The 13,241-nt window shown below is 41.1% G+C and overlaps 1 protein-coding gene across 1 annotated transcript in view; it reads right to left on the bottom strand.

Moving 5' to 3' along the window:
* The window catches only part of RYR3 (ryanodine receptor 3), a 602,723-nt gene that overhangs the window by 357,658 nt on the left and 231,824 nt on the right, over positions 1–13,241 (bottom strand). The window contains exon 3 of the mRNA XM_058666116.1: positions 3,054–3,173. Coding sequence (XP_058522099.1) covers positions 3,054–3,173 — 120 coding nt within the window. The remainder of the gene's footprint in view (positions 1–3,053; positions 3,174–13,241) is intronic.

Raw genomic sequence — 13,241 nt, 5'->3', positions numbered from 1 at the left:
ACATCCAGAAACCTTCAAACTTTTGGAAGAAAATGTTGGAAACACACTGCAACACTTAGGGGTAGGCCCTCACTTCCTAAAAAAAGACTCCAAAAGTAGTAGAAATCGAGACCAAAATAAACAATTGGGACCTCAAACTAAGAAGCTTCTGTACAGCTAGAGAAACAATCAACAAAGTAAAAAAGCAACCCACAGAATGGGAGAAGATCTTCACACACGACATAGGTTATAGAGGGCTGATCTCCAGAATATACAAAGAGCTACAAAACAACCAAAATGTCAAAACAAACAGTGGGCACGGGAATGGGCAAACACTTCACAAAGGAACAAACCCAAATGGCAAATAAACACATGAAAAAATGCTCAAGTTCCCTGGCAATAAGGGAAATCCAGATTAAAACATCAATGAGGTACCACCTAACGCCAGTAAGACTGGCCCACATGAATAAAAGCACCAAAACCACTTGTTGGCGAGGTTGCAGGGAAAAGGGAACCCTACTCCACTGCTGGTGGGGCTGCAGGCTGGTACAGCCTCTATGGAAATCAGTATGGAGAACATTCAAACAACTCAAATTCAACATACTGTATGATCCAGCAATAGCACTCCTAGGAATATATCCAGAACACTTGTTTTATGAGAAACCAACATGCACTCCTATGTTCACAGCAGCACAATCAGTAATTGCAAAAACATGGAAGCAGCCAAAATGCCCATCAGCAGACGATTGGATAAGAAAGCTATGGTTCACCTACTCCATGGAATACTACTCAGCTATTAAAAAAAACAAAATGCAGTTCTTTGTGGCCAAATGGGCCAAACTGGAAACCATAATGCTAAGGGAAATGAGCCAATCCCAAAAGGTTAAATACCACATGTTTGCCTTAATTTAAGATGACACGATGTTATGTATAACATGTTATGTTATGTATGTTATATGTTGTGTATAAACTAAAATTGAAATGTCAATGAGATGGTCACAGAAGGTGGTTAAGATCTCGCATTTACTTTTACCATATTGGTTACTCATTACTATGTCAATTAATTCCATAATGATGTAAATTTTTGCTGATGGTATGTTGGAGCTTTTAATTGATCAGGATGATACTCTGCTGGCTCTGTCTTCAGACCAGAGAGGGTATACCTAAGAAGCCGTTGAACTTGACTGGACAATAAGATGATGGACTCTATGTTTGGTATATGCTTGCAATGGGGGAATCTCAACTGAACTTGAACTGTGGTTATGCAACAAGGTGGAGGAGCCCACCGTGGTGGGAGAGTTTGGGGAGGGGTGGGGAGAATCCAAGTACCTATGAAACTGTGTTACATAATACAATGTAATTAATGAATTAAAAATAATAAAAAATGATTTGCGGTTGGTGCAGTGCTAATTATCCGCCTTATGGATGCTGGTTTGTGTCATAACTGCTACACTTGAAAAATTCTTTATTTTTCATAATACAGTTTCTGGGACTCAGGGATTTCCCCTTCTACCTTTCTCCTAACAGTTGCAAGTCCATCATTCTGCTAGTTAAGTGTATCCTGACATTGTATTTATAGAATGGTATAAAGTCCAGCAATCTAGTGTCAAGATACATTTAGTGGTTTTATTGCATGTCCATCTCTTATTCATAAGTAGAGATGCATTACAGTATGCATCTCCCTTCTTGATACATGCACCTGCATTAAACCTGACCCTCTGGATAAATATGTGTATATATGCTTATTTACATACTATTGATCTTGTATTTTGCATGAAGGTGACTCCACTACTGATCTAGGTCTCTGCTTACCATCTGGGAAAGTGGCAGAGGAAGGCCCAAGTCCTTGGGCCCCTGATCCCTGCAGGAGACTGAGAAGCAGCTTCTGGCTCTCAGCTTTAAATTAACTCACTCTGGCTGTTGTGACCATTTGGTGGAGTGAACCAGCAGAAAGAAAACTCCTTTCTCTTCTGTGTCTTTCTGTAAAATCTACCTTTCAAATAAAGTCTTAAAATGTTTCTTGTTGTTGTTGTTTGCAAGAATTCCAGAGAGACAGAAAGCTTACATCTGCTTGTCCACTCTCTAGATGGCACAAAAGCCAGAGTTGAGCCAAGAGAAAGCCAGGAGCTTCATCTGTGTCTCCCACCTGGTGACAGGGAGCCAAACTAGGGCTATATTCTGCTTTTCCCAGGTCGTTAGCAGGAAGCTACATTGGAACTGGAGCAAGTAGGACACTATCATCCATTGTGGGCAATAGCTTTACCCACAGGCTGGTCCTTATCTTTGTCTTTTTATACTACCCAGTCTTTCTTGAGTGGGATGAAACCTTATTGTGGTTTTGATGTGTGTCTCCCTGATAAGTGATTCTCATATTTCTTTTCATAGACCTGATGACCATTCAATATATCTTCTTTTCAGAAATGTTTGTTTAGATCTGCTGCTGGTTTTTGGTAAGATATTTGATCTTGAGTTGTTTGAATTCCTTGTGTATTATATACCTACAATAATTAAAAAAGAGACCAATTGAACAGAATAGAAACCCCATAAGCAGATGCATGTATCTACATCCAAGCTGTCACTGACAAAGATGCTAATAGCATGCATTGGAAAGAGGATACTTGTTTTTTTAGAGTAAGAAGTTCTTGGAAATGTGGATATCCACTTAAAGAATGAACTTGGAATTCCCTCAACATATATAAAAATCAGCTGAAATGCATTAAAGAGATCAAATGTAAGGCCTGCAACTCTGATACCATTAGAATAAAAGAGGAAACATTTAGAATGTTGAGCCCACAAGGACTTTAGGTTGTAAACATACAGGAAACCACAGAAAACAGACAAAAGGGATTTCATTAAACTATAGGTCTTCTGAACCACAAAGGCAAGAATGAACAAAGAAACAATGTTTGCAAGTTATAGATCTACCAAGGGATTAATAATCAGAATTTTAAACCCAATTGGCTTTGCATTTTGATAGTAAATGAATGCTTTTTAATGCATCACTCATTACCACCTCCTCTGGATGACTGTATGGGAGGCCAAGCATAGAGGTTGGAGCAGGTGTTTAACCTCACCTTTGCCTCTGAAGTCGGTTCCAAGAAGCACAGGCGGTTGCCAAGACCCTCTGCTGCCAGGCAGAACTTTCTTTGCTCCTTGTGGACGTTCGCAATGCACTGGAGGACCACCTCATCTTCCTGCCAGAAGAAAGGAGAACCAAGTGTCATTGGCATGTAGTTACCTCTACTGCATCAGGTCATCTGAACTGGGTAAGATCACTATCTCTAATCACAGGCATGATTTGTTTTAAACCTTAGAGAGATGATCTGTATCCATATACTTGAGTCAAATGCCTGCGTGCAGGCGGAATAAACCAAAATTTATTATGAGTTCGAACTTAACTCTGAGGTGTTTAGTGGGAGCAGGTGGTGACATATTACATGTATTATAGATGCCCCTTCTGAGATGGGTACATGGTATATGATTCAGGGAAGCAATCATTTTAACTTTTGAGCAAACATTAAAGCAAACCTAAAAATATCTCCAAGTATGGAGTGAAGCAGTTAGATGTGAAAGAGACACACACGAAAAATTTCTTTTCTATTGGAGGTAAAGTTCATTTGTGTTAAGTTGTAGAAGAGGTGGTAGGTTTTGTAGTGCAAAAGGAATATATGTAGTAGGCAATGCATTTGCCAGGGGTGGCAGATTGAATACATAGACTATTGCAAGATGAGTTTTAATTCTTGGGAAAGGAAAAATAAATGCGACTCTGAAAAATCTAGCCTGGGAAAATGAGCTGGAAGCTCAGCAGAGCCATGTCTCCAAATTCCCAAGGAGACCCTCTCAACATTCATCCTCAAAATGGGACCTCATTGGGCTTGACACAATGGCTAAGTGGCTAAATCTTCACCTTGCAAATGTTGGGATGCCATATGGGTGCCAGTGTGTGTCCCAGCTGCTCCATTTCCTGCCTAGCTCCCTCCCAGCTCCCTGCTTATGTCCTGGGAAAACAGTTGAGGATGGTCCAAAGCCTTGGGACCCTGCACCCATGTAGAAGACCTGGAACAATCTTCTGGCTCCTGGCTTTAGACTGATTCAGCTCTGGCCATTCTGGCTTCATGGGGGGTGAACCAGCAGATCAAAGATCTCTTTCTCTTTTTCTCTGTGAATCTGCCTTTCCACTAAAAATACATAAATCTTAGGAAAAGGGGGACTACATCAAACTAAGAAGCTTATACACAGAAAGGAAACAAAGTGAAGAAGCACTGGAAGACCTCTATAATGAAAATTTTAAATAAAAGACATTAAAATATGTAGAAATATGTGCACTGAGCTGGGCTAGACTCCAGCACCAACTGGTACCCTGGAGGACCAGGGTAGGTGTAGGATGGGCTAGACTAGGTCTCTGCCCCTACTGAGCCATGTGTGAGCTGTGTCTGGGTGTGGACCAGCCTTGGCTGAGCTGAAATAGCCAACAGTAAGAACCAGAATGGGTTGAAGGCCAGTCAGGAAAGGCCATTGTTGCTTCCTAAGTATGGTTGGCCTATGAACCCACCAATGTGTTTGATATCTCACACTGGCAGAGGTTCTGATGGAGGAGCTTGGGAAACTCCTCTATCGGGACATAGTCTCTGCAGGTGAGTGCAAGAATCATGATAGAGAACAGCCCAGACCAGGCCAGGGAAAGGTACCCACCGGCATACACTTGGCATATGTCAGGGGCAAACCAGGTTGAACTAGTTCATATCACCCACTGGCATATCTGAGCACCAGAATAGAGTATGGGTCAGGCCAGGCTCAGTCACAATACATACCAGTACACATTATGGCTGGGACTGGGTGCCAGCTGGGCTGGGCTAGGCTGTAACCCCCACCAGCGGGAGCCGGCATTGGGGATGGGCCAGGCTGACCTGGCCAAGCTACAGTACCCACTGGCAAATGCTGAGGTGAGGTGGGGCATGCCAGACTGGACCACAGCACCCAACCAGCACACATAAGAACCAGGGAGGAAGGGAGTAAAGCTGGTAGGGGGAATGTGGAGAGCTCCCCTGCTGGACCATCACTCCCACTGGACAGCGTGAGTTGGGATGGGAGCAGACAGACCAGGCAGAGCTACAACACCTGTGGGCCTAATGTGAGCTAGATCAGGAAAAAAGTCAGGCTGGGCTGACTCTTCCTGCTGGGGCAAGCATAAATCAGAGTGGGTGAGGGTTGGTTGGGCTTTGCCACCTGGAGAGTACATGATCTGGGAGTGGGCCCAAGAGGGAAATAGTGGGCACCTCCCTCTTGGGTTGCCACTCTCACTGGAGAGCATGAAACACAGGACTGGGCAGGGGTGGCTAGACAGAACGGCACTAACCAGGATGTGTGTGGGCTGGATAGTGGGGCTAGTTGTGTTGATCTAGGCTTCAATGCCCATTGACATGTGTGAGTGCTAAAGGGGATGTGGGACAGATTGGATCTGTCTGCTGTACATACTGGCAAGCATGGGGATCCAGGGCAGGGTATGGGTCTGGTGGGTCTGGTGGGTCTGGTGGAATGGGTTATTGTGAGTTGCCCCAACTAGGCTGCAGCTCCCACCAGTTTACATGGCCAAGTGTGTGGTGGGCAGGATTGGAATTAGCTCCAAGACCAATTGGTTCATTTACAGCACAAGGCTGAAAACAGAACTGACCCAGTAACGGCAACCACCAGCATGTGCATAAGCTGTTTGGGATGAGAGATTGTGCCAGACCCTATAAAGGCATGCACATACAAGATTCAGGTCTGGGGTCACCTCAGATGAAGTTTTTTTGGGGGGATTCTTCCAAATGAACTGCTGACCTCTGAACCTCAACCATGAAGTAAAGTACAAGTTCCATGGTCTGGCCATGGAGTGCATGTGTCAAAGCCGAGCCTCCTCAGAGGCTCAGACAGAGCAGTGACAACATACCCAGGTGCACATGGAGGATTTGGCAAACCAGAGGAATCTTCAGAGACACCCAGTACCACAAGAGGATGGAGAACAGAACAAATCAATCATCTCCACAGCCATGTGTTGGCAGTGAAAACCTGGTCAGAGACTCTAAGGTGGACTATGTCAACCAGTGGGATCTGGAGAGATTTCATTGTGCTTGGAATTGTGAGTCTAGCAACAATTCAGAACTGCTGAATACTCAAAACCACTTGAGCAGTGACCTCAGAGCATGCCCCATGCCGGGGATCCTGGGATGGGTGGGAGGCTGGGTGGAGCTTCTCCGTTTATCTCCCCCCTTATCCCAGATACAGAAAAAAAAATGTGGAAACAAAGGTCTTATCCACTTTCCTGTAGCCCTTGACCATTTGTGCGCTAATCAACTATGTAAACATTATTTTTAAAAAGGATAAAAAATATGGAGAAATATACCATGTTCCTGGATCAGCATGATCAACATCACCAAAATGTCTATACTACTGAACGTAATATACAGATTCAATGTGATCCCAATCTAAATCCCAACAACATTCTCAGAAATAGAAAATACACAAAAGTTCATTGGAAAACACAGGAGACCACAGATAGCCAAAGGTAACCTGAAAAAACAAAAATCAAGCGACAGGAATCAATTCCAGACCTCAAGACATACTTCAGAGCAGTAATCATTAAACCAGTCTGGTACTGAGTGGTACAGAGAAGATCAATGGAACAGAAATCCCAGAATGGAGAACAAACATGTACATCCAGATAATCTTCAAGAGAACAGAAAATAATCCAGGAGGAAAATCTGGTCTCTTCAACAAACGCTGTTGGGACAATTGGACTGCAGCTTGCAGAGATAACAAGACCACCTTTCGCCTTATAAAAAAATAGCTCTATAATATTAAGGACATAAACCTGCACCTAGAAACTATTACAGGAAAACATAGGAAGTACTCTCCAAGACATAGGATTGGGAAAGACAAAAGTTAACAAAACCACATGCAGTCAAAGCCAAAAAAGCAAATGAAATCCCCCCCTCCAGAAAAAGCTTTTGTATAACAAAGGTGACAGTCAACAAAGTGAAGAAGCAACTAATGGAATGGGAGAAAATCTTTGCACACTATACATTCTATAGGGGACTATTATCCAGGATTTACTAAGAGCTTCAGAAACGCAGTGACAGTAAAACAATCCAGTGAATGAGTAGGTGAAGAAAATGAACAGACATTTTTTCAAAAGAACCGACATGAAAAAAATGCTCAGGTTCCCTGTCAGAGAAATACAAGGGAAAACCACATTGAGATTCCATGTAACTCCAGTGAGACTGGCCTACATTCAGAACTCTACTTAAAACATCTGCTGCATGAATGTGGAAAGAAAGGTACCCTCTTTCACTGTTGGTAGGAGTGTAGGTTAGTATAGCCACTATGGAAGTCAGTAAAGAGTACTATGAGAACTGAAAATTGATCTGCTGTATGACCCAGCTATCCCACTGCTGGAAATATACCCAAAAGAAATGAAATCTGCATATGAGAAATGGATCTGTAATCCTATATTCACTGGCAGCATAATCTACAATAGCAAAGACATGGAAACAACTCAGATGCCCATCCAAAGAGGAGTGGATAAAGTAACTGTGGTACATCTACTCCACAGAATACTACTTAACCATGAAAAAGAATGAAATTGTACCATTTGCAGCAAAGTGGTCTCAACTAAAAAAGATTATGCTCACAATGAAATAAGCCAATCCCCAAAAATGACAAATGGTATGTTCTATTGAATAGCATGTGTTCTCTTCATGCAAAATACAAATAGGCATATAGGCAAACATGTATATACATATATTCTCACAGATGAACTATAGAATGGAGAACAGTATTTGTGAAGTGAATGATACATTGCAGTATCATTTGTAGAATGCCACACTGCAGAAGTGAAGATACATTGCAGTATTTATCTCTACTCCTGAAGAAAAGGACTCCCATGTAGCTGTTAAGTGTGTCTTAACAGGATACTAGACTTTCTACTGCTGTCTGTATCTATAACGCAATGATACAGTTAAATAGCATGTTGGACTTGTATCCTTAGCCTAAGGACTACACTATTCTAATATGGTGGGAAACAGTAGGGGGTAGAAAGTAGGGTAGAAGGGGGAACCCCTTATCTATTCAAAAATTGTGAGTTTTAAGTTAGAGTCTATATTTAATGTTTCTTTGTTTAGTTTCTTGAAAAAAAAGTCAGACCTCCAGCTAGTTGAAAGGTCATTTCTTGCACAAGCCTACCTGAGGCTGAGAGAAAAAGCTTTCCACCAGTTCATGTTAGCTCCTCCAGTCTATCCAGCTCCCACCCTTTGACTTCACATTTCAAATACCAAAAGATGTATAGACATGGTTTAAGATGGAACCAGCAGCAGACATTCTGTCACAGCAGGTTAAGTTGTTGCTTGGAACATTCCTTATCAAAGTACCAGTTCCAGTTCTGACTACTCCACTTCCAATCCAATTGCCTGCTAAGATGCCTGGGAGGCATCAAGTGGTGGCTCAAATGCTTGGGTCTCTGCCACTCACATGGGAGAACCATATGGAACCCTGGGTTCCTGGATTCATCTTGGACTAGCCTTGACTGCTGCAGACATTTGCGGGAATGAACCAGTGGAGAGGAGATACCTATCCATCTCTGTCTCTCCTTATCTCCTCCCTTCCACCCTCTGTGAGACGCTTTCAAACTCTTAAGTAGATGCAAATACACATTTTAAGAAAGATATAACCAAAAAGAGGTAAGCAGAGCTTCTCCCTTAGACATAGTTTATCTATTTCTTTATCTTACCCTCATGTCCCCTGAATGCTAATGTTTGTTTCTACATAAGCATTATGTGACACTAAGACAATTTTTCATAATCCCAGTCAACAGAAACTGAAAGAACCCCCTGCAGGAAAATGGGAGGAAAATGAAGAGGGTCACTGCTAACAGACCTGAACACTGACACCTGCTGCTACTCAGAGATGGGTGAGGGGCTACAGAAGAAAACATGAGGCCCCAAATCACAGACACAGGAAAAGAAGGATGTAAAAAAAAAAAAAAACCACAGCTCTATAGCTGTATTGGCATTGGAAGTGCCACTATTCATCAAAGGGAGTCAGCAATAAATTCAGGAGCCTCAGCTTACAATGCATTCAGAATTTACGATCTTAATTTGATCTAGGCAGATGAAAACTTCAGAGTATGAAATTTTGTTCAGAGAGAGATTTTCGGCATCAACTTTTCACTGGGATTCCTGAACAGAAAGAACTTTTCTACATGGAGTTTCCCCTCCAAAACCTGCATCAGCCAGAAGATACAATCCTTCAAACGTATTGGCTGCTGGAAGTCAGGAGTGCAAAGGACAGCCCTCAAAAATACATAAAGCTTTCTTTCAAAACACAAAGGACATACTCTGCCACCACTGAGAAATATTTCATTAGGTTCTATCTACATATTTACCATCCATTTATAGACCAGATCTTCACGAACCAGTGAAGATGACAAAGTTTGTCTCCCTTAAATGTTTGCCTTCACAGATCTTTTTCAATGATCTCATTTCCCATTCATTATCTCCAGGTGCTCACATCACCTAGGCTTGATCTTATACTAACCACCTTGGCTTCTGTTACTTGTCTTCTGAAATATTCCAGTCCTATGATGCACATGTCATAAGTAATACAGGCTACCAAGAAACGAACATAATAAATGAACCTGCCCTGATTCAAGTAAATATTTGTTAAATAGCACCCCTGTCCCAGCATATTCTTAGATGGGTGTTCTTGGCAACAACAGATAGCTCCCTTCTCTAAAAACTTCTTCTCCCGTCCCCGACAACGTTTGATCTGAAACCTCAAGTTTAGGGCTATCCTGGCAGCAGACAATCTGGAGAGGGAGTGTGTATATACCTTTGCTCCATACAACAACTATTACCTCTATAGAGCTTAAACAGATAACTGGAGTTTTTGAATGTTTGATGCTGCAATCATTGCACCTAACTCCAATTGGACTTGTAAATTAATTCAAACTAGCCCATTTCTTCTTAGTCTCTAAAAAACAGAACACACGCCCCTCTACTTACCACTCTTTCCTAGTTTACTCATCCCCACACTGATCCGCATTTTGTCTCTTCTAGGGTTATTATCCCTCTTCTTAGTCATTTTAATCAGATCAAGGCATTGCTCACAGGGACCATTTCCAATAAAAAGCCCTTAAAGTTACAAAATCTTCTATCTCTTCACCCCAAAACCTTGTATTCTGCGCAATGTCCCAATATCAAACTCATAAGATCACTCTTCCACTTACTTGAGAAAACATTCAGCTGTGCTCCATATTTTCTTTAGAAAAATGAACAGCCTAGTGAAACTTTGCCCATTTCTCTCTCAATTACAATAAAACCTAATGAAAATATTGCTGCAAATCCAACACACATGTATAGGCTTTCTTAATACAAAGCCTTCTGTCAGGATACATTGGGATACATAGCTTCAAAAAAAGCCAATTACACTAATACTGTGATGTTGCTGTAGGATGAAAGGTCAGCTCACAACTTTCTCCACTCCACTGTTGGCTATCAACCAAGTAACCTAGATTTAGGCATATATACTTTTTAAAATAAACATGTTGACCTAATTATTTCTACTTGGTTTTAATAGTACTCTGATGAACTTTATTTGCTGTAAACTTGTTTCATTTCTAAAATGTAATATGAGTATCCCATTTCTTTACCTCAACTTCTTTCTTCCTTTTTCATTCTCAGTTTGCTTTCCTTCAAGTCTCTGTTCCTAGAAGATATCCAAATTCCATTATTTCTTCTGTCTCAAGGAGGACAATGGCTGGTTTTTCAATAAAATAATCTTTTAGGGTTTTGTGTCATTGTAATTGTTTCCTGGTAACTTATTTTCAGTTTATGTTACTCTAATTTCACTGGAATAAGATTATAAACTGCTTTCCTTGTCACTAGAACTCACAGCAGATGCAATTCACTCAACATTATAAGCATGCCTTCCACTTTTAAGTGAAGCTGAATAAAAAGATGCTGCCAGAGAGTACACAGTCAAGAACGGTGAGAGGTATAAAGACCTTCCAGGGCCACCCTTGGTACTCAAGAATGGTATGAACCTTGTCCACTTCCCTTGAGACTGAAAAACAATCTTTGAGATCACGTAAAAGTTCTCTGCTTTTTACTGAAGAAATCCAAGAGTGTCTGGATCTTAAAGTTGAGCTCCATCTGATAGCTGCAGTTTTGCCTCTCCATTCCTCACAACCTTTTCTAAGAAACGTTCCAGTTCCCTATGATACTCCTTCCTGAACCACTTGCATACCTCTGTTCAGCTCTGTTCCAGCACTCCTATCTTTCTGATGGGTCCTTCTCACGTCCATTTTGTCACCCGTAAATACATGGACTTACCAAGGATCCATTTTTGTCATTTGTCATGGCAATTTTACACATTCCTCAGGCTCCTGATGTAATTTCTGAAGAGTTGTTCTGCAATCTACACCTTTTCCTTGGTGGCTTCTACAGTTCCAAACCTTTACCAATCCCTGAATTTATTTCTGTATTTATGAACACTCAAGTCCACATATCCTAACGTACTACAGGGCTTCCTTTTCAGTCTCCAGTTCCTTTTTATTCCCATGTTTGTTACTGCCCATCTAACTTCTGGGTAATATAGGTCTGAACCTCATTCTCCTATTTGTTGAGTATTTCCTCATTCCTTCCTATGGCAAATGGGCAACAGGAAGGAGAGACTGAAAGTTTAGAAATGAAGACAAGGGCACCTTAATGCTCAGATCATTCCTTTCCTCATCTGTTACTAGAAGCACACTTCAGATCTTATTTTCCTACTAAAAATCCTCAATGCTTCTCACTTCATTATCCACAAAATACAAACTTCATGAAATACCATTTGAGAGCTTCCAATTTCTCTGCCTATTTCCCCCACTTCAATGGAGTCCCTTGGATTTCTCTATCTCTATGCCCTAATGATGCTGTCTCTAATATTAGAGTTGCCTTGATTTGCTCTAATTTTCCATGTTCATATATTATCTACCCACCTAAGTTTATTCAGATAAAAATTTCTTTTATGAATTACAAGTACTATTTTCTCAATTTCCTTGGCACTATCACTATATTTTCTTTTGTTAACTTCTGGTTATTTATATGCATACCATATCTCCAATTATATTTAGAGTAATTCAAAAGTTCATGGAAGTAGAGGTTAAGATAAATTTGGTGCAAAGTTTAAAATCCATGCCTAACTTATTCTCAATACATACTTTCTATGAACTTCTAGAAGATTCATTTTTTTTTTTTGCACCACGATTACCCTTATCTTTGCATGTTCCATCAAGTTTCAATGTTATGTGTAATTAAAGATTTACTTAATTTTATTTGGGAGTCAGATTACTACAGAGAAAAGGAGAGACAGAAGTCTTCTATCAGTTGGTTCACTTCCCAAAAGGCTGCAACAACTGGAGCTGATCTGAAACAAGGAATTTCTTTTGGGTCTCCCATGTGGGTATATGAGTCCAGAGCCTTGAGCCATCCTCCACTGCTTTCCTAGTCCACAAACAGGGAGCTCGATTGGAAGTGGAGCAGCAGGGACATGAACAGGTGCCCACATGGGATGCCAGTACTTGCAGGTGGAGATCAACCTGTAAGCCACTGCACCAACCAATTTTGTGTGCTTTAAAAAGGTTCACATCTAATGTTGTTGACTACATGATGGGGTACCCTGTTTTATGCGTAACACAAAATAAAGATACTGCTATAGCTTCTATGTTACAGATGAGTAAACCCTGAGTAGAACAGTTAAACAATTTGCCTATGATCTCATATTCACAATGGGTAGAGCCAGATACCCAGTCTAGGAAGTCTGTATTCATGTTCTCTCTCCAACTACTCCTAGCTAGCTTCGTATGTCCTTGAAGTCAGGGCACACCTCTGATTCATGTCTATATACCATGGCACTAACTAGCATAATGTTTGATGCATATTATACATCCAACTGTTTATTTTTACTTTATAACCGCAGTTAATTATAAACCCTGAATGCAGAATGTTTCTCCATAAAAGCCAGAAATTTAAAATGTTTGACAAAAAATGTTAATTGACAATGATTTGGAATCAGATTAAAAGATGTATGGGCTGGTGTTGTGTTGTAGCAGGTTAACCCATTGAATACAACAGTGGCATCCCATATAGTTACTAGTATGATTCCAGGCTGCTCCACCTCTAATCCAGCTCCCTTGCAATAGCTGTGAAAAATGCAGAAGATGCCTCTGCTGGTGGGATTGCAGGCTG

The sequence above is a fragment of the Ochotona princeps genome, chromosome 6 (genome assembly GCF_030435755.1).
Source record: "Ochotona princeps isolate mOchPri1 chromosome 6, mOchPri1.hap1, whole genome shotgun sequence".
Lineage (NCBI taxonomy): Eukaryota > Metazoa > Chordata > Mammalia > Lagomorpha > Ochotonidae > Ochotona > Ochotona princeps.
The sequence above is the reverse complement of the archived record's forward strand: the minus strand, read 5'-3'. Positions and strand labels throughout refer to the sequence as shown.